Source organism: Perca fluviatilis, chromosome 15, assembly GCF_010015445.1.
Source record: "Perca fluviatilis chromosome 15, GENO_Pfluv_1.0, whole genome shotgun sequence".
NCBI classification, from domain to species: Eukaryota; Metazoa; Chordata; class Actinopteri; order Perciformes; family Percidae; genus Perca; species Perca fluviatilis.
This window is the reverse complement of record NC_053126.1, coordinates 6,054,825-6,082,125: the sequence shown is the minus strand read 5'-3', so window position 1 is coordinate 6,082,125 and position 27,301 is coordinate 6,054,825. Positions and strand designations below refer to the sequence as shown.

The 27,301-nt window shown below is 42.8% G+C and overlaps 3 protein-coding genes across 4 annotated transcripts; 1 reads left to right on the top strand and 2 right to left on the bottom strand.

Moving 5' to 3' along the window:
- Nucleotides 1–161: 161 nt before the first annotated feature.
- Nucleotides 162–8,584, top strand: si:dkey-110g7.8 (GTPase IMAP family member 8). 2 transcript variants are annotated; one of them, XM_039826322.1, is made up of 7 exons: nucleotides 162–282; nucleotides 813–1,440; nucleotides 2,299–2,854; nucleotides 4,917–5,014; nucleotides 5,134–5,265; nucleotides 5,610–6,200; nucleotides 6,339–8,584. In XM_039826322.1, exons 2-7 carry the CDS (start codon nucleotides 1,410–1,412, stop codon nucleotides 6,410–6,412), a joined length of 1,482 nt encoding a protein of 493 aa, XP_039682256.1. In that variant the 5' UTR covers nucleotides 162–282; nucleotides 813–1,409; the 3' UTR covers nucleotides 6,413–8,584. The 2 variants fall into 2 exon arrangements, with proteins under 2 accessions (XP_039682256.1, XP_039682255.1); XM_039826321.1 differs by having other exon boundaries at nucleotides 181–577.
- A 1,609-nt stretch (nucleotides 8,585–10,193) lies between these two features.
- Nucleotides 10,194–13,190, bottom strand: atf4b (activating transcription factor 4b). The gene is made up of 3 exons (XM_039826319.1): nucleotides 13,021–13,190; nucleotides 11,762–12,217; nucleotides 10,194–11,602 (listed from the first exon to the last, which is right to left on the bottom strand). Exons 2-3 carry the CDS (start codon nucleotides 12,111–12,113, stop codon nucleotides 10,602–10,604), a joined length of 1,353 nt encoding a protein of 450 aa, XP_039682253.1. The 5' UTR covers nucleotides 12,114–12,217; nucleotides 13,021–13,190; the 3' UTR covers nucleotides 10,194–10,601.
- Nucleotides 13,191–13,379: 189 nt separating this feature from the next.
- On the bottom strand, nucleotides 13,380–26,368 carry LOC120575492. Its single transcript, XM_039826318.1, has 13 exons — nucleotides 26,226–26,368; nucleotides 22,922–23,020; nucleotides 22,684–22,824; nucleotides 22,435–22,590; nucleotides 21,165–21,278; nucleotides 19,269–19,382; nucleotides 18,985–19,071; nucleotides 18,497–18,592; nucleotides 16,501–16,629; nucleotides 15,933–16,007; nucleotides 15,751–15,790; nucleotides 15,536–15,590; nucleotides 13,380–14,380 (listed from the first exon to the last, which is right to left on the bottom strand). Exons 1-13 carry the CDS (start codon nucleotides 26,241–26,243, stop codon nucleotides 13,642–13,644), a joined length of 1,863 nt encoding a protein of 620 aa, XP_039682252.1. The 5' UTR covers nucleotides 26,244–26,368; the 3' UTR covers nucleotides 13,380–13,641.
- Between the last annotated feature and the right edge of the window lie 933 nt (nucleotides 26,369–27,301).

Below are 27,301 nucleotides of genomic sequence, written 5' to 3'. Positions count from 1 at the left end.
TAAACTCTGCCTCCCATTCAGTTTGCCATCTTTGCATATTTTCCCCCAGTGGAACATCAATTCCTATACATTTGTTTTTCAGCATCTTTTTCGCAATTTTATCCAGGGAAGCTTTTTTTTTTTTACGACACTACAAGTCGGCGTACGGCGGGAGGAAGGCTACGTGAGTACGACACGTTTTACAATGTACGGAAAAGTGGCGTCATCGCCCTAATTGCTCTTCAGTTGTTGGTTCGAAACAGCTGCGACGCTACAGACTTAAAACAACGCCCCAGTCCGAAAGTACGTCAACAAAACGTTATGAATTGTATCAATATGGTTATTTTTATTCTTTAAAGTGCGTACAACTAATGTTTGTTTTTAAACGTGATTTTGCTTGGGTCCGTGAATGTATCCCGCCACACAGCGTACATGATCAACCTGTTAAGGAGCCAAGGATGGGCTCAGACGTTCAGGATGATTTTTTATCATTTTTTGAGTTCAACATCCTTCAGAAATGACTCACATTTTGATGACAGTGCTTGGAATTCAATGCAATTAACGCCATCTGCTATTTATGGGAGCTTTCATGTATTATGTAAGCTGCATGGCTGCATAAATATCAATATTTAAATGTATTCATGCAGTATACATCCCCTCCCCTGCCTCAATGTTTCTATGTCTGCAGGCATCATATAAATAGTTGTGTTTGTGCATGATGCAGCATCTGGGGAATATGTCCAGCTGTAAACAGAGAACAGAGTGCTCCCTCCCTCTCTTTCTCTCCCTCTCTCTCTGTCTATCCATCTTTCTATCTGTCCTCCTGACTGCAGTCTGCATACGGTGCCACGCTGCTGCTGCTGCTGCTGCTGCTGTGTGATACAAGCGAGTGGGAGGAACAGCTTCCTCTGTTTTACCTAAGAAAAATGACGAGACGTCTTCGTGGAACTGCTGCAGCAGAGATAGATTTGGCTTACAGTCTCCTGCATTGCACAATCTTTCCCCTCTGCTTGGCCAGATAAATAAAACAAAAGACGGAGCATAGGGAGACGAGGAAAAGGGGAGAGAAGCTACAGGGTAAAGGACAGAAAAGAGCCATAGTGGGTAGAGGGGGTGTGGAGGAAAACAGATTTAAAAAAAAAAAAGAGAGAGAGAAGAGAGGGGGAGAGGTTGAATGGCAGAGGAGGTATGAAGAGAGAAAGGAAGGCAGGGGTAGAAACAGAGAACAGAGGATAGAGTGAGTAACACTGCAGTAGAATGAGGGTTAGAGTGAAAGAGAGAGCCAAGAAGCATTTGAGCTGCCAGCCTTTCGCACGCCACTCAGGATCCATCGCTTTCTGAAGAGGCAAGAAGAGGAAGCCACCGTGGAGGCGAGAAGGAGAAGGAGGAGGGGGGCTGAGGAGGAGGAAGCCAGAGGTTCTACACACAAGATGGCTGCTGTGTCCTCTGCCTCTGACACTGGTGAGTGGCTTTTCATTCTTAGCTGCACACCTCGCCGCATGTTCCCCCCATCATCACCATTCATTCATTCAGTTGCAGCGTCGGGGCTTAACTCTCAGAGCCACTTCATTATATGGACCACAACATCCATAATACTGTGAAACTGTTGCTTGAGTCAACTTTCTGTGTTTAGCAGCTCACATGGAAAGTGTCAGCAGTGGTGAGTAACAGGGGTAAATCCATAAACTTCCCTCTCCTCCCTCTGTGTTCTCCCTCTCTTGTCATCCACACAGGCCAGGCGTCGTTCCTCTCGGCAGCCTCGGAATATTCGTATTCTTCTGTGATGCCGTTAATCAAAACTATATCTTCTTTGTGTACCTTTTACTAAAATTCATTTTCTGTACACATGTCATTCTCTCTGGGAGTCCAAGGTTCCACCTCTCTGACCCAATTTTCCCAAAGGCTATAAGGACGGATGAAAACAAAGAGGAGGCAGGCTGGGAGGGAGGTTAGGGGGAGAGAATGGGATAAGGACAAGAGTGAAAGTGTAGGCAGTTAAGGAGAAGAGGTATAATGTTACATGGAACTCAGATAAGAAGCGCCCTTCTCAGAGGAAATCTGTCGAGTGAGGACAGAAATGAGGGAGAGTGCACAAGTTGGAGAGGGATATATGTTGAAGTGAAAAGAATGCAGGAGCTATGAAAAAAGCACTCTGTGGACCATACTTTAGAGACAGAACCGGAGATTAAAGCAAAAGAAAGGATAAAGAGCATTTCCTTCGGGGGACAACCGCTGTGCTTCATGTAGCGGCCAGAAAATTAAGTCAACAGACCCATCCTTGTGGGGAACCTCCAGTTTAATCTTGCTGTGTTTCAACAGGGGACCCCAGGGGCCGACACCCCCCTGAGCGCAGGCTGCTGATCCTGGGGGGACCACAGTCTGGTAAGACCTCCACCGCCAACAGCATCCTGGGGGATGAGGTCTTCGACGTTGGGACAGAGACCACTCACAGCAACGTTGGCCAGACGGAGATCTACGGCCGACGGGTCACTGTGGTGGACACCCCGCCGTGGGCCGTCCCCGGTGACCCAGAGGACAACGCCGAAGCTGACAACGAAGACAATGCCGGCGCCGAGTCGGACAACCCGCCACGGGCCCCGCAGAGCCTGGACAGCGAGGGGCCGTGCATGGGGGCCATTCTCTGCCCTCCTGGGCCCCACGCCATCCTGCTGGTGGTGTCGGTCACCCAGCCCTTCAGCGAGACGGAGAGGAGGGCCGCAGAGGAGCAGCTGGGGGCCCTGGGTGGAGGGACCTGGAGGTACTCCATGGTGGTCTTTACCGGGGTGGACAAGCTGCCCAAAGAGGTCTTCATTGAGGAGCACATCGAGAACACCGGAGAGTCCCTGCAGTGGCTGGTGGAGAGATGTGGAAGCAGGTACATTGTCTCTCTTCTCTCTTTGAGTTAGCCATCTGTAAACAAAGGAACGTGTCTTTGTTAGTGCAAGCACAATGATCACAGATAATTACTGAATCTTGTGGTTGAAGCAGCAGGTAAATAGACAGCTTAAAGGGGAACTCAAAGAGTGTAGCAGCAGTTAAATAGCATCAAAGCCTCTGTACATGTCTCAGGGGAGTACTACTGCATATGTGCAAAAAGTTGTATAAAGTCTTTTGCGGATCCAGAAGGAGTTGTGCAAACTCTGTAAAAATGCCTCATGTCACTTGAGTCAGCATCGTTAAGAATAAAAGCTGGGGGTGTCGAGCAACATTAGCCGCTACTAGCATATGGCACTTTTCCGGTGCTGGCTGAGCGTTACTGCGCAGCCTCCAACTGAGCTTGACGACGTAGATGTGACGTGAGCAACCTGTCTGAAAGTTGGAAGTCTTCTGGTAGCTGCGCCAAGAGAAATCTGTTTGTGGATAAATGTTACTTCATATGAATTCACTTGCCAGACACCAAAGTATTTCCAATCCATCAAAACGTTGCTGAAATATTTTGTTCCGATGCTTTCATGGACTCTCTATGGGCTTCTCCCTTGACTGTATGCCTCCACGTCCCTCCAATTGCCTGCGAGCTTCTCCTGATTATACAGTCATTTCTCTACTGTGCGACAGAAAGTTGCGTGGTGATGACACAATCGCCTATAATAGCCTATTTTTACAAAAACGTCTGCTACGGGGCCATAACGTGAGATACAAGGTAATGGAGCCTTTTATACATTGTTGTGTTTCTTTAGAAATAAACAACGGACAAATAGAGTCTTTAAACGCTTCAGATGTAAAGTTATTCGCTGTCAAAGTGACGCCAAAATGAATGGGAGTCAATGGGATGCTAGCGGGAGGTGATGGCTTGTTAGCCTCAGAATCTCCCCATAGGAGGTACGCTTTTCCGGATGCTCGCTTACCCCCTTGAGCGTAACACACCCAAATCTCCAACTAAACTGTTAGCGGTTGAGTTGCATTGTGGGTAATGTAGGTGGAGTATTCTTTTCACAGGCTAACTTCTGCATCCATACACATCTGATCTTTTAAACCTGGTACTCCAGCGATTTAGTATTGCATTTCTGTAAAGTTCGATGACTCACGACATATTCAAAAAAGAACAAAGCAGCAGAGATATCCTGACTTTCTAGTCCCTATTATCTCAATCCTACATTCACTTGATAGTGTCAGGCTTTAAAGGACAATTCCGGCGCAAAATGAACCTAGGGGTTAATAACATATGTGTACCGAGTCGAACACTCTCTGGCATCTGTTTTCATGCTAATCGAATGTGTCTGTAGCTTGAAACTAGCTACCGCAAACCGGGGCTTAGCTGCTAACGCTAGCTTTCGGGGCACAGGGTAAATCACTATTTCTACACCACTAACAAGGCTCAAAATAGCACCACACTTAAACGGTAGCATAATGAGGGTCCCTACATGTAAACCGAAGCATTGAGAACTCTGTAAGTGTACAGACAGTTTATTACAAAGATAGATTATAAAGACAGTAGCGTTAATGTTTACATGCGGCCGCCGTCTTGGATAACAGTCATGAGCAGTCGAATCACGAACACTGTGTTTGAGCTATGTTACTGGTTACTGGTTGCATGGCGTTCGTCGTTCAACTGGTTATGACTGTTTTCCAAGATGGCGGCCGCATGTAAACATTAACGCTACTGTCTTTATAATCTATAGCGACAGACACATTCGATTAGCATGAAAACAGATGACAGAGAGCGTTCGACTCGGTACACGTTATTAACCCCTAGGTTAATTTTGCCCCGGAATTGTCCTTTAAGTCTCAAGCCCAAGCTTTGATCACCCCGATGACATCACTATGACATCACCGGGGTAATTTTTTTGAAATTTTGGAAAGCTCCCTTCAGAGCTGCAGAAGACAGTATACAACTGTTTTCACAGGCTGAGTATGACTCCTCATAATGAGTGAAGTAACCTTTATGTGTAAAATTGGCGGAGTGCCCCTTAAAAAATGTATTTGTTTTTCACCCGCAGGTACCACGCCTTCGATAACACTCGGAAAGACACAGAAGACAACACACAGGTACCCGAGCTGATGGAAAAGGTGGAGGAAATGATCACTGACAACCAAGGTTTGTTTGTCATATTATGTAATATTCATATTAAGTCATATTACTGCATTACGGATGAATACACTGTCTGTGTCATAGACCTGATTGAAAACAATAGATCATTTATTGCTGTCGCGCAGGCTGGTACTTTGAGGTGAACGAGTTGATTTTACTGGAGGAGGAGCAGGCCAGGAGAGCTCTGGAGGAGGAGAGGATGAGGATGGAGGAGCACGCCAGACAGAGGGACCAGATGATCGGAGGACCTCCCAGAGGTGGGTGGGTGGGTGTGTGTGTGTGTGTGTGTGTGTGTGTGTGTGTGTGTGTGTGTGTGTGTGTGTGTGTGTGTGTGTGTGTGTGTGTGTGTGTGTGTGTGTGTGTGTGTGTGTGTGTGAGTCATGCAGTGAGGAGAGAGATGAGTGCACGTGTCATAAGGCTTCTCCAGAGAAAACAAAAGTCCTGAATTGGTGTTCTAGGAAACAGCTTACTCATTCTGGTCAATCAATATACAGTATATATATATTTTTTTCTATTCCTCGCAGTTTCTCATTCTCTCCCACTTTTTCTCTCACTATCTTCTACTTCATATCTCATTCTTTCCTTGTGTCCGTCTCAACAGAGTTGAGACTGCTCTTGTTAGGCTGGAAGGGTGTCGGAAAGAGCTCGGTGGGGAACTCCATCCTAGGCCGTCGCTACTTTGAATCGGGCCAGGAGACGGAGCTGTGCCTCAGGAGGCAGGCGCTCGTATCCGGCCGTCGGATCACAATCGTCGACACCCCTGGCTGGGATTGGTTCTCGGTGCGGCGGACCCCGAAGCGGATCCGCCAGGAGTCCCAGCGCGGCGCGGCCCTCCTGCGACCTGGACCCCACACCCTGCTACTGGTCCTCCCCGTCGTCTCGTCGCTCACCGCCAGGAAGAGGCGGACGCTCCTGGCTCACATAGAGACTCTGTTTGGTGACAGCGCGTGCCTCCACACCATGGTGCTGTTCAGCTGTGGCGATTGGCTGGGCCGCACGCCCATCGAGGAGCACATTCTCCGGGGTGGGAGGGAGCTGCAAAGACTACTCGAATACTGTGGGAACTATTACCACGTCCTGGACAGTAAGATACCCGGCAAGGACAGGAGCGTGTCAGTCCTGCTGGATAAGATGGAGGAGATGATCAGAGAGAACGGTGACAAGGCCTTCCTCCCCATACAGACAGAGTGGTGTAAGTCGCACAAGTTTATTTTCATGAATATTTTCCAAAGTTAATAAGCGTTTAGGGTGTTTATGTCTGAGGTTTGTGTCTAAACACTGATATGTCATATTATACTCCTGTCTAACATACCTGTGTTGCATTTGACAGTGAGCGAGGACAGCTCTTACTCTTCTGACAACACCGAGCCGGAGGATGACTGTCGAGGATGCCAGCTACAGTGACACGATGGCACTTAAAGGAAAGTGGTCCAGCTTTTCATCCACGAGTCTTCTTCAACAGGCCCAAACGCCACCTCGCGTTACTTAAACCTCATCTAGATACAGTATCTCGCTCTAACTCCAAAGAGTTTTAGGGGAAACAAATGGCTTGGAACGGGGGAGTCTCGCCACGATCAGCTCTTTGTTAGAAAGGCCGAACTGATCACTGAGCAAAAGGGCCAAGCTGGACTGAAAGTGCAAACTCTCCTCAAGAGGAGGGGACATATTCTGCTTTTGCTTCAAGGGATCAGAGATTGATTCCTGTTCGTGAGCATGTACACAGATATCATAACTGCTGCTATAGAGACCCTGTTTTAACACTGCAGAGTAAATACTTACTCGTCATTGTAACTATGCGTTCAGACCACTCTGATACAAGTTGAAAGCGTAAAATCAAAACCAAAAGAAGACAGATTTGGCGGTAGGACTCACGTCTGCAGTAGGTGTCACTCTTGGTTATTGTAAGCAAGAGGACTTAGAGTAAGTTCTATATATAAATATATATGACTTGTACCATGAATTTGGACGATGTTTTAAAATATAGTCATCCCCTTCTACATTAAGTGCCATTTTTGTCATTCACTTCAAATTAGTTTGGTTCAAAAAAGGGTTCAAAGGAAATGGTGTGAGTAAAAGCGACCGATTGAATACCAAACCGGCAGTGGGACAAAAGATAATAATGTTTACTGTAATGTGTGCACTCAAATGTAAAAAAAATTAAAATAAAACGAGTTGTTTGTGCACTCCAGTATCATAAAAAGTACACATTCAGACATGAGTGGTATTCAAATTCTGGTCATTAACATTTGATTAGTTTCTGCTCAGGGAGTCAGGGTTGAATTTGCTTCCTCCAGGGCAAAATCTGGTACATTTACAGAAACGCTGATTAATGCCGATTGCTAAACAGCAGACGTAAGTCACATATTAATACAGAGTGGAGTTTTTTTATTATTATTATTATTATTTCAGCATTAGCTTTGGTTTGCTGGAAGTAAAAGAGAGTCAGTGTTTGCACTTTGGTTGTAATTGGTTCCTTTGGTTCTCTAAAAAAAAAAACTAAATTGAATCCATTTACAGACGTAAATGTAGTCATTCTGAGCCCACCTCTGCCGTAGCATCCAATGTTGCGAGCTGCTCAGAACAGTTACAGGAAAGGCCGTATTGAAACTGTGTGCAGTCTCAGATCCCTGCGGAGCAGCTCGGGCTGGCTCCGCTTCGCTGTCTGTGGTCATGCATCCAGCGCATTTATCGACAAGGTAGATTCAGCTACGTGCCTCAGCATCAAAGCGGGAGAGTGGGAGTACTGTACAGGCCTGCGGCAGGGCAGTATCCTATACGCTACATCAAGCTTTCGCATGCTACAGAAACAACATAACCTCATGAACCATTTGAGCTCACATACTGTAGGGCTTTTACTACCTTTTTCTACATCAGTGAGACATCTGTTCCTGACATCAATAGCGATGTTTTGAAATAATTCAAATATATATATATTCAGCTCTCAGAGGCATGTTAAGACAACGCATGCAGATAAACGAGTGCCTATAGAGTTGAAGGCAACCTCACTTCTTATTGCTCTGACTCTTGCTTGAGCAAGTCTGTGTGAATTTCTGCTGACATTACATCCCTCTACCTTTTTTGACTGCAAAAAAAGAAAAAAGAAAAGACAAAAGTACCCACTCTGAAAGGTAAAAATCAAAGCATATATAATATGTGACCGATACCACTGCCGTGCTGTAAAATGTTATTTTCTACCAATGATGTAGCCTATAAAAGGAACCCCAACACTGCTTCCCATATGCTTCACTGACTCTGTGCTTCATCTAGTGATGTAGGATAGCCTACCGCAGCACTTTGTGTGACAAGCATGACTTTACAATTTGATATGAGGATGTTTCAGACATTCATTTGGAGTCTTAGAGTCCCACTTCACCTGTGAATATGTTGTAGAAGCCGTGTATATTTGCAGTGTCAAACATCGTACGCTTTTAGCGAAGCATTTTGCACTGTGTAAGTTCTACCACTTTAGTGTGGCCAAAGTGATGTTACTTCCTGTGTGGTCCTTCCCAAATGGTGATTGTATCATCAGTACTTTGCTCATCGTCAGACAATAATAAAAGATATGGATATATTGTGTATTTGTGGCTTTCATCTTATTCCCATATTGTAAAAAGTGAGATTTCCATGTTATTTTTTTTTTGTTAATATAAAGCAGGTCTAGGTGTTCAGAATCTGTGCCTTAAAAAAAGCGGTGAGAACTTCTGTACGTTTGTGATGTCACAACTTTGCTATATAGGTAGAAAGTGCCGCTACAGAGCCGTTACTGTCATTCCCTGGCTTCGATGACGGTGCATATACGCAGATGTGGAACGCCAAGAAACGCTGACCAATCAAGAGCTGACTGGGCCTTTTTTGGAAGAGGGACTTAAACATGTTCTAATTGAAACCCAAAATCAAAGTATGAACCTGAATATGAGCATATGGGACTTTAAACTTTTTTATTTATTTGTCATGTACATTGCTCCCACTAATGGACTGTAATACTAAATACTTCCCTGTGTACTACACGCTCTGTGGTGAAAGTAGTAACTGTGTGGTATCGTCACTAGGTGGCCCTGTGGCAAGCAAATTTGCTTGCAAGAGCATACCTACAGAGTACTGAGAATGACACAGAATAGTTTAAAAAAAATTATTGAATAATACATCTTGATGATCTTTTATGCAATTACAGACAAAAAAAGCCTTTCTTTAATTAAGGCTCAGGCAGTACAAAGTACCTTAAGGGCAGTAAAACAAAAAGGGTTTTAATCTTTTAACCTATCAATTTTAAGTTTACCTTGCCAAAAATGTGTTAGTACAGTAGAGCACAAGTACTGTATTTTTCTATTGTTTTTTCTTATTCTAAATAGCTCTGCACCATCTTGACTTTGGCGTGCCTCCAGATAAAGATTGTCTCTAAGCTATCTGGATGAAAGCCTGGACCAATTACAGTGCACATTCAGGGCCAGTTGTAGGCTGAACGCTCACATTTTTGTTGGTAATATTATTCAAGCTGTGCCGAGGTCAGCACTCTCTTTATTCCTCTCACAAGCTCTTCTCTTCTCCTACAGACTATGACAAATACACTACATCTTCAGCATCTTAATTAGGTGATCAGCAGAAAGACAAAATACACTGAAACATGACGTGTTTTTTATCTGAAACTGGTCCCTTGCACTTAAAAATTGCATTTTAAGCTCACATGACTGTTGGTTGATTGAATACATGTGTCCGCAGCACGCTGCTGGTCAGGAGGGCTCCATTATCCTCCTCTTGTTTAAAAAAGTCCCCACTCACATGGACAGCCACAGGCTCATTGTAATGTATTCCCACACTGGGAACAAAGACTCTTTGTGCGGGACAAGGTTACATTCAGAACAGACTGAAAACAAAACGGGTCACAGACTTGTGCTTTACCAATGTAAACTTTAAGTTGACTGTATGGGTTATGAGACAAATCACCTGCAGTGCAGTGTAACATTTGACCGGGGCCACGCTATGCAGTAGGGTACAGATGCCATTTAAACTGGCATTTACGAACTTGAGTACACTAAATGAGTACTTACACAGTATATACCCTCAAGTTTGATTATTCTAGCATGTTAAGTGAAGCATACAGACATAATTAATTACCCAAGGGGAACAAGTGCCTACCACTATCCTCCCAACATAATAAGTGTCCCAGAAGTAATCACACCAAATTGGATTAGTTTTAAGACTCTTTATTAAGAGATTCATAATACAGATGGTCCGGTTATACTATAAATACACAATTTTTGTAATACATCTTACTGGCAGGTTACTGAGGCCCAGAGATAGGGCACATACATTATAACAACACATTTCATACAGTGTGGAAAATACTTGTTTCCATATAACTACTCTAAACGTGACTAAATTATTCTATATTTAATACCAGTGTTTGATATTTTAAAATGGAATTCTGAAAAAACATCAGTTTTACTGGATTGTGAATCCAAGACATGCTGTGTGGACAAAACACATACTTTACGGATACTTGTTTGCACAAAAGAAAGAAAATCTGCTGAGCTCGCTTTCTCAATTGTCATTTCTGATTACACACATCGTCTGTCATTGTTGTTAGGTCCAACCACTAGGGGTCTGCACCAAGACATTTTTTAGTCTTGGCCTGGCGGACCTCCTCCATCAGCTCTTTGAGGTACTCGATTTCCCTGGCCATGGATTCAGCCTTCTCATTCAGCTCCATGTTCTTCCTCTCCAGCAGTGTATGCTCTGCAAGAAGTGAATCCTGCTCAGCTCTCTTCTTCTGCCTGTAACGTGTAGCGGCCGTCTTATTCTGCTGCATCTTCTTTAGTTTCTTGGCCTTTGGTGCCTTCAAAGTTGCCCTTACATCTCCATCTGCAACCTGGAGGGACTTTACTTTGTCACCGGTGGGACTGGGAGATGGTGGACTAGCTTTATAGGTGGGCTCAGGGTATGGTCTGCTTTTGGAGGACTTTGGTGGAGGGGAGGCAGGAGGGGAGGAATGAATGATCTGTGATGTAGTGGTTACGGTGGTGGTGGTGATCCCGATTTCATTTTTGGGAGCCAGCACGAGGACGATGCGGGTTGGTGAAAGGGAGAGCACAAGCCTCGGGACCTGAGAGACCACAGTAGCTACCGCTGGCTTCACCTCGCTCTCCGAGACATCCACCTCACTGCCCAGGTCCAGGGTGTAGGCTGGGGAGGAGGGAGACTCAACCAAGGGGGAAAGGGGTTCTGGGGAAGTGGGCTCAGACTTGATTTCCAGCTCTTGTTGTGGCTCAGGGACACACAAGGGAAGGTAGGGAACATCCTGTGCTCCAATGTAGGATTCATGCTCATCAACTGTAATGACAGAAGGATCTGAACAGACAGCGGGAGGGGTAGGTGTACTTGGAAGAGGATCAGAGGGAAGACTCGAGAGCGCAGGAGTTGACAGAGTGGGCAATGGGAGGGAGTCGAGCTCCATGGGGCAATCCAGGGAGGCTAGGAGGTCTTCTGGATAGCTGGGGGACTCTTCCGTAGGACTGCAGGAGCCAATCAGAGAGTCCAGGTCAAACTCGCTCAGATCCACTCTCTCAGCCATCCAATCCAGGTCACCGAACATATCCTCTGTGGAGGCAAACAAGGCAGTATATTAATGAGCAGTCTGATTTTCCTGTTACACTGGCAATGATTGTCTTTCCCAAGAGTTGGTGCTCAAAAAGGATTTTTAATATGTTAATGAGGGTGCTCAAAAGATTGCTTTCCAATTTCTTTTACACTCATTACCTTTACTGTCATCTGAGACTGTCTGTCTCAGCTGACCATGGTGGCCCAACCAGTGGAGGGAGAGCAAGTCGGACTCTGTCCCAGCTTTGTCCCCCTGGAGGAGGACGGCTGGAGGTGAGGGAGGAGGAGAGTAAAAGGGAGGAGGAGAGGAGGAAGAGGACAGTGATGAGGAGGTTAGGGGTGACACTGGTGAAGCGTCCCCCTCCAATGAGGTTCCTCCTCCTTCCTGATTTTCTTGCTCAAGGCCTGAAGATAGGAAGCTCTCGGCGTCAGCCATGGGAGAGGAAGGTCCCCAGAGAAGGGCCTCCATGTCTTCCAGGCCAAACTGTGAGTTTGTCATCATCATGGTCATAGTGGCTGTTGTTGGTCACGAATGGAGTGCGTATCGATGATAGTAAAGTCTCGAACTCTTTTATGCTGTCGAATGCAGCAGTGCTGAGGGTTTCCACGTAGGACCTGAGGATGGGGAAAAAAAATAAAAAATAAGACATTTGCAATGAACATCTGAACATCAATACGGTGGAGATATATTGATCAAAAGTTCTAGACTTTTAAACTGGCAACACTACTCTCATAAATAATTATGTGGGTAAATAACATTGTGTTTAGTATGAAAATGATTCTGATCTCAAAAGGCAAATCCTATTTTGGTGCAACACTGCCCCCATCACTGCAATGCTCCCGTTGCACGTCACATGCTTCCACCCAGCTACCAGTCTTGTGACTCTGACGTCAGTCTGTCTCCGAACAGGGTCACGGAGTTCGTCATCGTGCCTCGCTATGCAAAGCCACACTTTTGTTCTCAATCCGCCAACATGAAGCCGCCATTTTAACACAAAGAGGAAACGGACCATTTTATAGTTGCCACGTAGACACTCGGGATAAAACACTGATTCTTTAACGTTATACAAATGTAGCAACGGAGTCTTTCACGATTCGATTTGTTTAAATCGTCTCGGCACATTGTATTAAATACAACCTGTAACCTTTCATATTAATTTGACGTTTTACGTCATCTCTGCTAGCTAATCCTGTATTATGTATTATTCCTGTAATACATCCCCACGTCACTTTGCAACTATTCGACGATTCAGATAATGTCAAATTGGTTATAAATGTCAAAACTAATTTTAACTGGAATGTTAAACGATGTAGCTAGCTTCGTGCTAGCGGTAACGTCAGGTTGCTGATGCGCGTGGCCACCGTAGGCCGCACAGCGGTCATCGACCAAAGAAAATAATAAAAAAAATAATACTTACGACATGTTGCTGAATTAGAAGTAACTCAGTGCACTGGCTGGATGCACTGTTTTGTTGGCTGCTGAGTCGCGGCACTTTCACACTGCCATTTCGGCCAATAGAGCGATGTTCAGCAATGGTGTTTCCTCAGTTGTTTGCTCCTCGAAAAGGAAAATGGCGCATGTGGTGGCGCGGTGCTCAGATATAGTTTAAGGAAGGACTGGTGGTATCCTTCCGCACAGCCCATGTTATCACTCCGCCAGTGTTTTTCTTCCACATTCCGTGCATACAGGTACTCTTCTACTGTCAGTGTCAAACTAAAAAGTAAACACTCGTAGGCCCTACTTGTACTACTGGTGTTATTTTAACAATGTGGGTGATTGCCATTCATTCAGCGCTTTTATTTAGCACAATCATGAATGGTAGAATAACTACAATCTTGAACTTTCTTTAAATACTTGCTTTAGTGAACCACACATTAGGTTTTAACAAATATTCAATGTTTATTAAAATACAAGTGATAAAACACACACACACACACACACACACACACACACACACACACACACACACACACACACACACACACACACACACACACACACACACACACACACACACACACACACACACACACACGATTCAACTAAACACTTCCCACATACGATTCAGATGATCTAGCTCATCTGCTAGATTATTTGCCAGCAGGCGAACTCTACCAGAAAACCTGCTCCTCTTCGACTTCTTCAGCTTCTGATCATCCTTTTCTGTAAAATACTGATCCATTTCCTTGACAAAGTCCTGGAGCAGCCTCTCAGAGGACATCCCGCCTGCGTGTGCATTGGAGGTCTTCCTATCATTGTTCATGTTAAACACCGACTGTGACAGATGTGCCGTCTTCAGTGCATCAGGCTGGGCTCCTGCCCTCTGTAACCTGGCAATGTCGTGCCTTCGCAGCTCATTCATCCCAGAGAGGATGAACCCCAGACAATGTTCCAGCTCTACAACATTTCCCTTATATTCATATACTAGTTTCTCAACTGTCATCTTATTCACAATCTTCTTGTTGATTTTAGCAGTGTGGGCTCCCATGCCGCCAGCGGACGCCACCATACCAGCACCAACAGCTGTAGCAATAAGCGAGGTACCAAAGGTGACAGGAGCGAAGACGACACCCAACACTGCAGTCACCCCTCCAACAGCACCTGTGGTGCCTCCAGCAATGCCCATGGTTTTGGCCGTCTTCTTTATCTTGTCCAGGCTGTCAGAGATGGAGCTGAACTCACCGATGATGGTCCGCAGGCTTTCACTGCGCTTCATCATGAGAAGGTTGTAGAGACGCAGAGCCTTCCTCACATTTATCGCCCTCTGATTAAATGATCTGCATAGGGACAATGAAAAAAATCTTTTTATTTATCCAGCTCATTTGGTTAAAGGCAATGTTGTATTTAGGTATCAGTGTTTCCTAAAGATTAGAAAGAATTTGTGCCGGCGGTGCGGGGGGGGGGTGACACTTATTTTCATAAAAATAAAAAAAATAAAAAAACTGAGGAGAACACACCGTTGGATGCCGTCGTCCTCTCCTACTCTTTCTTCCATGCCAAATTAATCTATTTCTCTCCCTGAACCTGTCTAACTGCTTGAGCAGCACTGGTTGAAGCCTGAAAATATTGTAAACAAAATAATAACATAACTAATTACACCGGTCGGACTGTTCAGCTCTGTTTCAGACCGATACCTCCCGTTCAGGCTGGTCCTCATCCTCAACACGTGCCTTTGTCAGTGTAAGAGTAAAAAAATGACATAACATTATTTATAATAAGTTTATTTGATTCACAGCTGCTACATATGGTGTTTTGACCTCGACAACCGAACTGCATTTTATCGCAATCTTGCAACTAGTTAACTTTCTAAAGCATGCGCAATCGCTTGTTTGCTAAGAGTCGGGTTGGGACTCCAACATTAAATCACTGACAACATTGTATTCAGAATCTAAAATATTTTTATAGCACTTTTTAACGTGTGATTGTGTAAATGTGTTCACGAGATACCAACCTTTTGTGAACTTGTGAATTTCGCCAGCCGTCTTCTCTCATTTTCATGGAGACAGACGGTGTGTGCATGGGGGGAGGGGCTGTGTGTGTGTGTGTGTGTGTGTGTGTGTGTGTGTGTGTGTGTGTGTGTGTGTGTGTGTGTGAGTGAGTGAGAGACGCAAGTGACAGAGAGAGAGAAAGAGCAGGGAAAGGAAATGCAGTTACCAATATGCTGCGTGTTTTAAATTGCGTTTATTATTATTTTTTTATTAATAACGAAACTCAATGCGCGGCGGCAGTTGTTGGTTGCGCGGCACACCGCCACAAATTAGTCTGTGTGTGGGAAACACTGGGTATTCAAAACTGTTCACTAGAAAATTGTAGCCTTTCCAAAGTGTACATCTAATTTAATCTGAAGCATTATTTTCCTCTTAAAAAGTATGAAGTACAACTTATGGCACCAAAATGACGTCGCCAGTACAAATATGCATCTGTGTGGTTACCTTATTTCCTCCTCTAGACTGAGGCCATACAATGACGGAGCCATGGAATCAGATTCTGTTGGAGTGACAGCACAGACAGAGATAATGTACACTTTGATTAATGCGCTTTGTTCCTGAGGACAGTGTCATGTTTTGCTTGGTTACTGGTGTATTTATTGCACATTTCTTCTTTAGTTCTCAAGAAAAAAAAAAAAAATAAAAAATAAAGTACTTACTTGACACACGTATCAACCATCTCAACATCCCAGTGATTTCCTGAGGAAAACAGGTTATTTTTTTCAATAAAAATCCATTGCAGAAACCTCCTTACACTTAGTACAAAATTAAATTGTGCAAAAATCACTGTTTATTTGCTGGTGAAGGAGTGGATAAAGTGAACGCTTTAGAAAAGCCGTACCTCTTTATCCTCGGGGGTCTGTTGATGAGGGGAGCAGCCGTCACTCTGGTAGCGTACTGCTGGCCTCTCTTTTGTCTGGTAGTGTGTAACACACAAAGATTAATGGATCTGAATATTATTAAAGCATACTAATTGTCTACATCAAGGGTCTTCAATGTTTTTATAAGCCAAGTACCCCTTAACTGAAAGAGAGATGGGAGAAGGGACCCCCTACTACATATATTGTATAAAATGTTGCATAATAAAACGGGGCCTACAGTAACATGTAGGGCCTAATAGTTGTTGGCATGATTTTATAAATCATATTTTAATGTTAAACATACATGTGGCACAGTGAATCGTTAGCATTAACTGTATCTGTGGATTGCCTCAGTGACCACATTACCTATAGGCTAGTAAGCAGTGGGGGGGATAGATAGATAGATCGACACATAAAAATTAACAATAATTTTGGAGGCACCCCTGCATTGACTCTGGGGACCCTCTAGGGGTCCCGGACTCCCTGTTGAAGATCCCCGGTCTACATCTATGTGTGTGCATGTGCGTGTGTGTGCACGGTCTCTCTCACCCTGTTATCTACATCCCCTGGCAGTATGTCCAGGTAGGGAGGATCCTGTATCTCACTGTATCTCACTGACTCCAATGCTTTCCCTTTTAAAGGTGGGGATGGCGGGCTGAATGAAGGCGGTGGAGGTTTCTGTAATAGACAAAGAAAATTAAGTTGTTAATTGACTGTACTGCACAAATATACAACATTTGGAGTATAACTTAATGGTTTTATGTTTTCCTTACACAAGACAGAGGCCAGATGATGAATCCTGCTGACTTTTTTTCTTTAAGGTTACCATGAGATATACACTTCTGTTTTTGAGTGAAATGTTCATGAGAGCAAACTGTGTGGCCTTATGTCAAAAGGATGACGAAGAGGGTTAAGTAAGTAATATTCCACGAACACCTGAATAGGAAGGTTATGTCATTATAGGAAGGAAAGTGAATCTCTTTGTTGAGTGGATAATCAGAGCACTTGACCCACTTAAAGATCTAGGGAATGATCCGGAGGACCCCCATGAAAACGAGATGCTGCATCTCATGGGGCTGATCCTATAATAAATGTTCATAAATAAATAAATAACTCTTTATATAATTAGCCTCTTTTCGACCAAGTAGTTATAGGAACGTAGTTATAGGAACAGTCCACTTCTAAACAGTTCTACTAAATACTCCCCCTCCCCCCCAAAAACATTTTTCCATTTTCCATCCACTGGCCAAGTGGCCATAGGAAGTGGTAGGAGGGGTGAGTTCAGACAAAGTTGTCTGAATGCCAGTGTAGACCATTTGTGATGAGAACACAAAAATGTCACAAGAATGTCAACAGGTGTGACTAGATGGCTGTGTGAACACAAAAGACCTTTTGTTATTATAACACAGCCATCTAACCTTCACAATGTTGTGTTATGATACCACAGCCATTTAACCTGCTGCTGCTCTTTTTAATCAAGCAGGTAGGCCTACCTTCATGTGTGCATGTACAAATAACTGTAGTAACCCACTTTTCTATTAAATATTTTATTTATATCAAAGTAAAAACACAACACCAAACATTAGAGTGCAAAGATAAACTTAAGACGTGTTTACAAAAGCAGAAGGCATGCTAAACCGTGAAGTTAATAAAATATTAAAAAGATGCGGAAAAGGGAAAAGACCCTGCCCTGAAGTAGGAGCTGAAAGAGTTACAGGAACTGCGGTCAGAGGAATTTAATAATCCCCAAATTGGTCAAGTCGGAACAGGAGAAAAAAAAAAAAAAGTTCTAGGAACTGCAAAAATCACTCCAGTCGGAAAGGGACTATTGTCTCAGTTTCTCCGAGGTATAATCACCTTGGTGCACAAAAGGTGGATATCACGTTCCGTTAAGAGCACTTGGGCCGGCCCTACCAAACTCTGGGTTTCACATTGACTGAACAGTGTAAAATGCAGCCAAAAAATAAATAAAAATCTAAGCCATATGTATCTGATTTTCCATGACAACAGCATGACAAACAGAGCATGTATTTCTGTGATTTGTGTTGGTGTTTTTTGCTCCTGGACAAGCAAGGTTCATCACCAGTAGTCTGCAGTGGTTCTCATACTTGTAAAGGGGGTCGGCTCACCTAAGGCCGGTCAGTGGTCAGCGACCAAATATTGTTAAAAAGAAAAATATTAACAAAATGAACACTTACGACGAGATGTTGCTGTATTAGAAGCGCACTGGCTGGATGTACGGTATTGTGGCTGCTGGGTCGCAGCAATTCATAATGGTTGTTGTTGAATCATCTTGGTGCACCAAAGGTGGATGTCACGTTCTGTTAAGAGCACAAACAGCACCCGGGCCGGCCCTACCAAAACTCTGCATTTCACACGGACTGAACAGTGGAAAATGCAGCAAAAAAAGTGAAGCCATGCGCATCTGATCTGAAGACGACCGCATGAAAAACAGAGCATGTGTTTCTGCTCCTTTTGCTGCGGTTATTTTGCATCTGGCCAATATGGTTCATCACCTGGCTGTAGTCTGGAGTAGTTTACATACCTGTAAAGGTGAGGTTTCACAGATGGAGGCGGAGCAGGGGAGGGAGGATTGCCTGAGTCGAGGCGGAACTGCAGGTCTGTCAGTGCGGTCTGTGGCCTGAAAATCAAAGACATTCCTATTGTGGTTGCATAATGCTGTTGAATATAACCAAAACCTAGATTGTATTCCAACAGATCTAGGAAACTCTTTATACAATAGTCTCAGTTTCTCCGAGTCACAATGGCTGTTGTTGAATCACCTTGATGCACCAAAGGCGGATGTCACATACCGTTAAGAGCACAAACAGCATTTGGGCCAGCCCTACCAAAACTCAGCATTTCACACTGATTCAACAGTGGAAAATGCAGCAAAAAAAGTGAAGCCATACGCATCTGATTTTCCATGACGACAGCATGAAAAACAGAGCATGTGTTTCTGCTCCTTTTATTGCTGTTTTTTGCAGCTGGCCAATATGGTTCATCACCTGTAGTCTGCAGTAGCTGACATACCTGTAAAGGCGAGGTCTCACACAAGGAGGCAGAGGAGGGGAGGGGGAACTTCCTGAATCGAGGCGGGACTGCAGGTAGGTCAGTGGCCTGAAAATACAAAGACATTCCCATTGTGGTTGCATAATGCAGTTGAATTTAACCAAAACATAGATTGTATTCCAACATTTCTTTTCAAACAACTTGATGGGCTTTTATCCTGTTTATTGTTGAGTTGGAATATTTATTTATTACCCAAACGCACAAAAACAAAGTCAATAATGCATAACTTTTAGCTTGCAGTTTACCGTATTAAAAGTCCCGCAGGGGGTCACCTCTTCTTCAGAAGCAGCTGAGGCAGGAGATTCTTGCATAAAGCTCATGTAGTAATGGCTGGATTGCTGACTCTCATCAGTGTAGCTCTTTCCAAGACAGTGATGGAAAAAGTATTAAAATCCTTTACTTACAGCAAGTAAAAGCACCACTACACCACTGTAAACATACAAGTAAAAGTCCTGCATTGAAAATGTTAGGAGAGACTGGGGATAGTTTTTTTTTTTTTTTTAATTGGAATTAAATTAATAAATTAACAATTACATGTGTCTGCTATTAAATGGTGTAGCTGTTATACCTGCAACCCTAACAGAAAATGCATGGTTTACTCTCAAACACAAGGAGGAAAATGTTACAATGTAGCTAACCCATTGTCCGGGTTAGTTGTACCATATCCTGGGGCGATATGTAACATTATGATATACACTGGGGGTGAAATGTAACATCATGAAATTAGGATTATGACAATAACTCGATATTGAAACTTTTATTCAACACTTAAATGACTTTTTAACATAATAGTTTGGGATAGGTTGTAACATTTCGTAGCCGCAACTAACCCAGACTGTTGTTGTCATGAACTAGCTTAATTTACAGCTAACAGCTAAAACATTAGCAAGAACAACCTGCATGAAAGATATCCATATAGGCACACAAAAAACATAATTTAAGTTTGTTGGGTTTACCTACAAAGCTGGCATTGCTATCCCAAAAATAAGTTTAAAAAAAAACTTTCCTGCCTTAAGAGTTTTTTTTCCCCCTTTCTAAAATGCGCAGTGTCTGTCACAGGGAGCCGACTTGTTCCTTATGACAGAAATTGGACGTGTTACAACTATCCCCAGTCTCCCTACTTAAAGCTTTAGTGCAACTAGTTTTATATTAACGCACGTCCGTTACATTCAAGCCATTGCCAAATGAGATGATACAAAGCCAATTAAGACTAATAGCTCCACACAACTCAATGTGTATTTCTCAATATGGCTATGTTCAGGAAATGGGGTCGTCCGGCAATTTCCGCGCGAAGATAAATACCTCTTCTGAAGACTCCATCTTGTTTTTATTTTTGAATCCTCTGTGTCCTCTTGGCTACTAACAACTGGATGGAGGAGGGGTGGGGGCGGTGCGCGATCACGGTAGGCTTTTATTATGTGGACGCGCCGACAGTTTTGTTGTCATTACTTAGAATTCCTCATGGGGGCGACAGAAACTACGCACTATAGTTTTAAGTAAACGTATCATCAGCAAAACTTACTTAAATAATAGAAAAATTAAAATAAAATAGAAAATAAAATACAGGCCTACTCAATGCAGAATTATTTTATTTACATTTTAGAAAACTGGAAACGATCCAAACAGTTCTGTCAATCAACTAAGTGTTTAATTGTCTAATCGTATCAGCTGGACGTGTAGGGCTATATATTGTTGGGTGGTTTCATTTTTAATAAAATATATTATTTCATAAACTACATGTGTTTTGTGTGCAAAAAAAATAATTGTAAAGTAGCCTAACTAGTAACTAAAGCTGTCAGATTAATGTAATGGAGTACAAAGAGGTACAAATTTAAAAAGTACAAATTTCCCTCTGAAATGTAGCAGAGTAGAAAAGAAAAGACTCAAGTAAAGTAGGTACAGTACTTAGTACTTAAATGTACTTAGTTACATTCCACCACTGATCCCAAAAAAATATTAGCATTATTAAACATATTTCACATTTTTAAATCAGCAACAGATGATTCAAATGTCTGTTGATGTCTAGAGGTTGTTGGGAAAACTCCAATATGACTGTCAATCACCATCAGATGTGTCTTAAAGAAGTCTAAGAAGATGTGCTACAGAAAGGTTGGGATGCAGTGAAACACGTTAGCCCTTACCTCATATTTTGGTCCCATTGTAGAATGTGGTCCATAAAAGCTGGAGGGAGAAGGGCGGCGTTCAGGCCGAGGCGGAGGAGGAGATGGTATTTCCTCAGGAGTATCAGCTGGAGGCTTGCAGAGAAAATAAGAAGCATGAAGTAAGCGTTAATAATAAATCAGACATTTGGAAAAGTAAATTGGTATAGGCTATATAGGCTATAGGGTTTAGTTGTAACCAACATCATCATTATAGTCCGTAGTCATTATTTAAAAAAAACTGTAATAATGTGAGCAACATTTTAAAGGACTCGTTCAACTTTTCTAAGAAATGTGCTTTTTCGCTTTCTTGCAGAGATGTGTTGCCTTTTTGATGTATAGCCTACCCTCCTGTTTTTACCTCTTATGAGTTTCTCCTAATGTCAGCAATTGATTTCTACTCTCATATCTATCGGTTAGAGGAAACTGCTAGCCTGTTTACCAGCACCTCTAAAGCTCACTAATGAACATATTATATATGTCTTTTGTTTCATGCAAAACCCTGAAGGGGGTAATGATTTCTTGGCCAGAGGCAGTGACTTCCTGGTGTCTCTGATGATTGCCTGTCTATCAACCTCACAATGACAAAAAGACCTCAGGAGTGCAGAGTGGTATTGTTCTTTTCATCGAGAAAGCTCATATTTCCCAGAATGTCAAACTATTCATTTAAGATGAGTCATATTTCTAGTAGTCTATATAGACGACGTTCCATTTCCGAGATTACTCCGGTGCCACCGGAAAGTCCGCCGGAAGTCTTTCTTTTCGGCCGGATGTCCGATGTCCGTGCTTTCTTTGTGTTGTGATTTTAAACTCTGGTGGATTTCTGAGGACTATGGTTAACTGCTCCTCAGATCTCTGCAGGGGTAAATCCAGACAGCTAGCTAGACTATCTGTCCAATCTGAGTTTTCTCTCGCATGACTAAAACAACCTTTGAACGTACACATGTTCCACCAAAACAAGTTCCTTCCCGAGGCTATTCTGCAGCGGCACCGTGGCTCCGTCCAGCGCTTAGCACCGCCCAAGACGATTGTGATTGGTTTAAGGAAATGCGAATAAACCAGAGCACGTTTTCTCCCATCACGGACTGCTGTGTGGACTATCTAGACCCTACTCCGCAGCGCTGTGGAGGAAGGTCTGGCAATGCGAGACTATTTTTGCTAGTATTAAAACACACATTTGGCAATCTTTTCAGAAGTAAAAGAAAGCTTGTATTTACATATCTAATATCAAAAATATCAAAAACAAACTCACAGTTGGCTCAGAGTTTGAACTTATACAGTGATTGTCTTCTTCGACTGCTGCTTTGAGTTTCATGGAGGTCATACATTTGCTCAGTGGTGGTCTGGGAGGAGGACGAACAGGGCGAGGTGCCTTATAGTCTGCAGGATATTCACCGAGTTGGGAATTCTGACGACAGAAGGACATAAAAAATAAATACGTGCTGCTAAATGAATACGTGCTATCATGAGTTCATTTTATAGAGACACTATCACCACTCACCACTGCATTGGTTGTATTGCTAGTTGTGTCTGCAGAGTAAACGATGTTGATATCGTCATACTGGGACTGGGATTGTCTGGACCTGGGAGGAGGTACAGGCTTGGCTTCGACCTCTGACTGGCTTCCATCTGTGACAGCAGGCTGACAAAAAAACACAACAGGATAATAGCAGCAGACACAAACATAAACCATTCATGCATTCAAAAATGGACCACAATTAGCTGGTCCTCATATTTACCTTCGGCGCATCCAGGTCTTCGTAGACCGGCTCTAGGACGTCATGGGAGCTGGTGATGGTGGAATTCATCAAGTACTTTGTCCTGGGGGGTTGGAGCAGCTATGGGGTTAAATAGTGACACAAATTAACTGTCTAATATTATAACTACTTAGATAAGAGCAAAGGCTGACAAACAACCAATCAATGGTTTGTAAATGCTACCCGTGCACTTCATGATTACATAAAAACATGTGGCAGGAATGTTCTTGTTATCTGTCACCATGGGCGTATCAGCATCCTGGAACCCTTTTTTCTCAAGAAAGCAGGGGTGGAGAGGTGTTATCGCTCACAAACATTGACTGTAACTAAAACTCCTCAACACATTTGAGTAAATAATTACCACACATACCGTATCCCTGATTTCATTTATGGGTTTCGGATTCTGATTGTGCTAAATCAGCAGTTGTAACCATCGAGGATGTATAAATAAGGGTTCCTCAGGGCAAAAATGAGCTGCTCTGCCTCTCTTAATATTCAGTTATATTGTATACTGTTGGGGTCTGCAAGCTTTTTAATATGAAGTGCCATTTTAAAATGTTCTTGTTAACCCTCCGTGTGCCATATCAGCATTAGGCCTGCCATCATCTACCCAGCCCACTCTGGCAGTGTTATTTTTGTACTTTGTGACGTATTCTGTGAAAAAGGCAAAGAGTACTAGCCAATCAGTGTTTGCAGAATGTGGATGGGGAAAAGGTCATTCAAACTGCCGTAAATAAATGTGAAAGCGGTCATTTGGCATGCGGATTGGAACATTTTCCAAAAAAAACTTTAGCACACTTTTTTTTTTTCTCCTATGTCTACTTAATGTGTATTTGTGTTATTCTGATGTGTGTACATTGTTTTTCTTTTTTCTTTTGAGCTGCTGTAACACAGGAATTTCCCCAGTGTGGGATTAATAAAGTCTTATCTTATTGCCAGTGTGCCATTGGTTGAACTACCATGTGTCAATGGTGGCCCGCGTGCCTGAGGCTGCTGACCCCTGGTCTACGGCATTCCCATGCCTGACCTTAGGTTTGCTGTATAGTAATTCCATTAAAAACACATTAATTTAGCAATCTGCAAAATATGAGCATAATGAAGGATAGGTTTTGACAAAGGGGCCCTCTTTAAGACACATCCAGAAGCCACAAGAGTCTCAGCTTTCCAATCATACCAAATGTATGCAACTCTAAGACTGTTTAGGGACCCCACTAAATATTCAAATTCACCATTTTAGAATAGGCGAAAATAACACATTTATACCGAATGTGAAAAACTGCATGGTTATTGCCCCAAACTGCATGGGATTAGCATGAAATGGGCATGTCTGTGAAGGGGAAACTCGTAGGTACCCATAGAACCCATTTTCATTCAGATATCTTGAGGTCAGAGGTCACGGGACCTATTTGAAAATGGCCATGTTTTTCCCTAACCTAAATTTAGCCTACAATTGGATTGTTATTTAGCGTATTCCCAAGAAGCTAGCAACACGGTCATGGTGGTACTAATGGATCCCTTTATTGGAGTCTCCCAGCATAAGAGTTTCACATTTGTTCTTGTATAACCAGTGTAACGATAAACATTTAGAATTCTAACCAACACTGTCAATTCTTTTTTATCTGATGGAGTTAACTGGTTATTCAACATGCAACCATGCGATGACATTTAAGCACCGTTTACCAACCCAACAATAAAATATGATTGTTATGCACTGAGGAAATCGCGTGACAAACCAGTCGAGGTGAGATCAGAATTGTTTAACAATTTTAGCCTTACTGATGTGAAAGTACCACACACAAGCAACACAGGGAAATCCACCGGCAATATAATTAGTGCCTCTCGTTGCCGTCTTCATATTTCAGTAGACGCAAATTGTGTTGTGTTTTTTGCGTTGTAGCCTACTAAAAGCAGTTTATTTATACAATAGTTGGACAGTTATTTGAACAGTGTGACTACTGCAAGATGTCTGAGGCCTTTTAAGCACACCACCATGCACGGCTGTATTCACACATTCACAACACTGGTTTGTTATGTTAAACTGGATTCCCACATTGACTCATAGGTTGGACTATCAATCTTAAGGCCGTTTTATGGTTGTGCGGAGGCTCCATGCAGAGCTTTCGGCGTAGCCTACGTAAGTGGCCTGATGTTTATACTTGTGCGCGGATGTGTGCGTCGAGCCGGCGTGTGTGTGTGTGTGTGTGTGTGTGGGGAGTGTGTTAGAGCGAGGGAGAAGTGAGAGAGTGACGCGGATTAGCTCCAAAAGCGTCTCCCCTGTGTTTTCTGAGCACGGTGGGAAATCTGGAGCAGGAAAAGTTCACCCTCTCCTTGATTTCATGTTGTTTATGGAGAAGGAGAACCAGGAAATGAGTCCGGGGAAATGCAACGCTACCAAGCCATGGCGGAGCGATGCGACGCGTAGTTAAATTTTTCGCGGTGCACGTCAGACCACGGCGTAGGGTCCGGCGTAGACGCAGAGGGGTCTGCGGGGGTACGCCGTCAATTCGACGCAGAAGCATAAAACGGCCTTTACTGGCTAATTGATTCTGTAACTTATTAGTGTCCAGAGCTCCAGATATAATATCCAACAAGTTATAGTAATATATTCAGTGAAGTGGTGGTACATGCCACACCAGTGCTGGAAGAAGTATCAGATCTTTAACTTAAGTAAAAGTAGCTATACCACAGTGTATGTAATACTCTGCTACATTAAAAAGTCCTGCATTTAAAATCTTACTTGGTAAGTTCAAAAGTATTAGCATAATATACTTAACTAAAAGAAAAAGTACTCATCATGTGGAATTACCCGTTGTAGAAAAACCTATATATAATATCCCTGGATTATAATTAGTAGTGATGCATTGATGTTGCATCACTATTAGTATCATTATTGTTGCAGCTGGTAAATGTTGGGCTCATTTTTATTACTTTATACAATGCTGGGTATCTCTATACCTAATAACATTAATAATTTATTAGTTAATTTATATTTTGTTCTTAATAGTCTGAACCTGCAAATTAATTATTGCTGTTAGATATGAGTAAAAAGTACAATATTGGCTTCCAACATGTAGTGGAGTAGAAGTATAATGGAAATACTACTACTAATAGTAAGTTGAAGTACCCCAAAACTGTACAGTACTTCCATTTCACCACTACATGCGTCTCACATGTGAGGCTTAGATTAGAGTTTCTCTCTGCCATGTTAGGTCCAACGCTTTTCCCAAAACATATTTGACACATTTGACTATTTACATACAACAGAACAGAAAGAGCTGATTCTTACCGTCATGTTCCACTTCATCAGTTATCAGTCCTCTCTGTTTTATTATTCTGTTTCATCCTTTATTTATGGAGCCAGTGTAGGAAAATGGCTTTGATTTTTCCGGTGCGTTTACGTGCCTGTATTTCCGTCAGGCCGCAGATACCATAAATGCCTCTGTCTCTGTCGTCAAGTCTAACTAGGTGTGATCTCCCTGCAGCGTCACGACAGAGAGAAGAATGTGTGGGTGTGGATCCTCTTTTTGTAAAACTTCCGCATTGACATTAACAGGTGGAAAGAGTCAGAATCAGAATCAGAAAAAAGGATTTTTTTTTTTTTTTGCCAAGTAACAGTAACAAAGAATTTGCCTTGGTGGTTGGTGTATACATAAACAAACATATTAAACATTATTTTGAAATAAACAATAAATACAGCAACAAATATATACAAAATAGCTGTTTAACATAAGAAAATAAGAGACTGAAACATCAAGTCTTAACGGTTTAGCTTGTTGGGGACCAGCTTTTCTTATTGTCAACAGCTCAAAGTCGGATTGATAGTGATGGACATTGTGTGTGTGTGTGTGTGTGTGTGTGTGTGTGTGTGTGTGTGTGTGTGTGTGTGTTTTTGTGCATGCATCAGTAATAATGTTCAAGCGTTTGTGTTTTCTGTGTTAGGGATTCCATCCAAAGCTCGTCCAACAGGCCAAGTGAGTGTCTCCTTTGTGATCGTTTCTGTGAATGCTTTCACGCCATTCGGGGCTGTTTCAGGAAGGGCAGCTGTTGAATGGTAGCTTGGATGACTCATCGAATTTGTATTTGCTGTCGTTTGGATTTGAAACTCTTCATTTATCATTTATAATTGCATGTTGTTACTTACTGAGTGTGTGAGTTAGTGATTCTAGCCCATGGCATGTTTTTGTCTGATCTTAAAAAAGAATACTGTACTTCAACATTTTGGGAAATATGCCCACTCACTTTCTTGCCGAGAGTTAAATGAGAAGATTGAAACCACTCTTGCATGAGAGATTGGTATAAATCTTGTCATGTAAATCAATGGCCTCTTTAACAGAAAGCAAATCGGTAGGATCCTGTTTTTTA

Bases quoted from the DNA above. Each gene is read 5' to 3' on its own strand.
- atf4b (XM_039826319.1), bottom strand. From the start codon at position 12,113: ATGACCATGATGATGACAAACTCACAGTTTGGCCTGGAAGACATGGAG. The intron at 11,603-11,761 runs GTAATGAGTGTA...TTGCCTCCACAG, and splicing joins AGTCTCAGATGACAGTAAAG to AGGATATGTTCGGTGACCTG.
- si:dkey-110g7.8 (XM_039826322.1), top strand. From the start codon at position 1,410: ATGGCTGCTGTGTCCTCTGCCTCTGACACTG. The intron at 1,441-2,298 runs GTGAGTGGCTTT...GTGTTTCAACAG, and splicing joins GTCCTCTGCCTCTGACACTG to GGGACCCCAGGGGCCGACAC. The intron at 5,266-5,609 runs GTGGGTGGGTGG...CCGTCTCAACAG, and splicing joins GATCGGAGGACCTCCCAGAG to AGTTGAGACTGCTCTTGTTA.
- LOC120575492 (XM_039826318.1), bottom strand. The intron at 18,593-18,984 runs GTATGTCAGCTA...TTTGATTTTCAG, and splicing joins GTGAGACCTCGCCTTTACAG to GCCACAGACCGCACTGACAG. The intron at 16,630-18,496 runs GTATGTAAACTA...TGTCTATTACAG, and splicing joins GTGAAACCTCACCTTTACAG to AAACCTCCACCGCCTTCATT.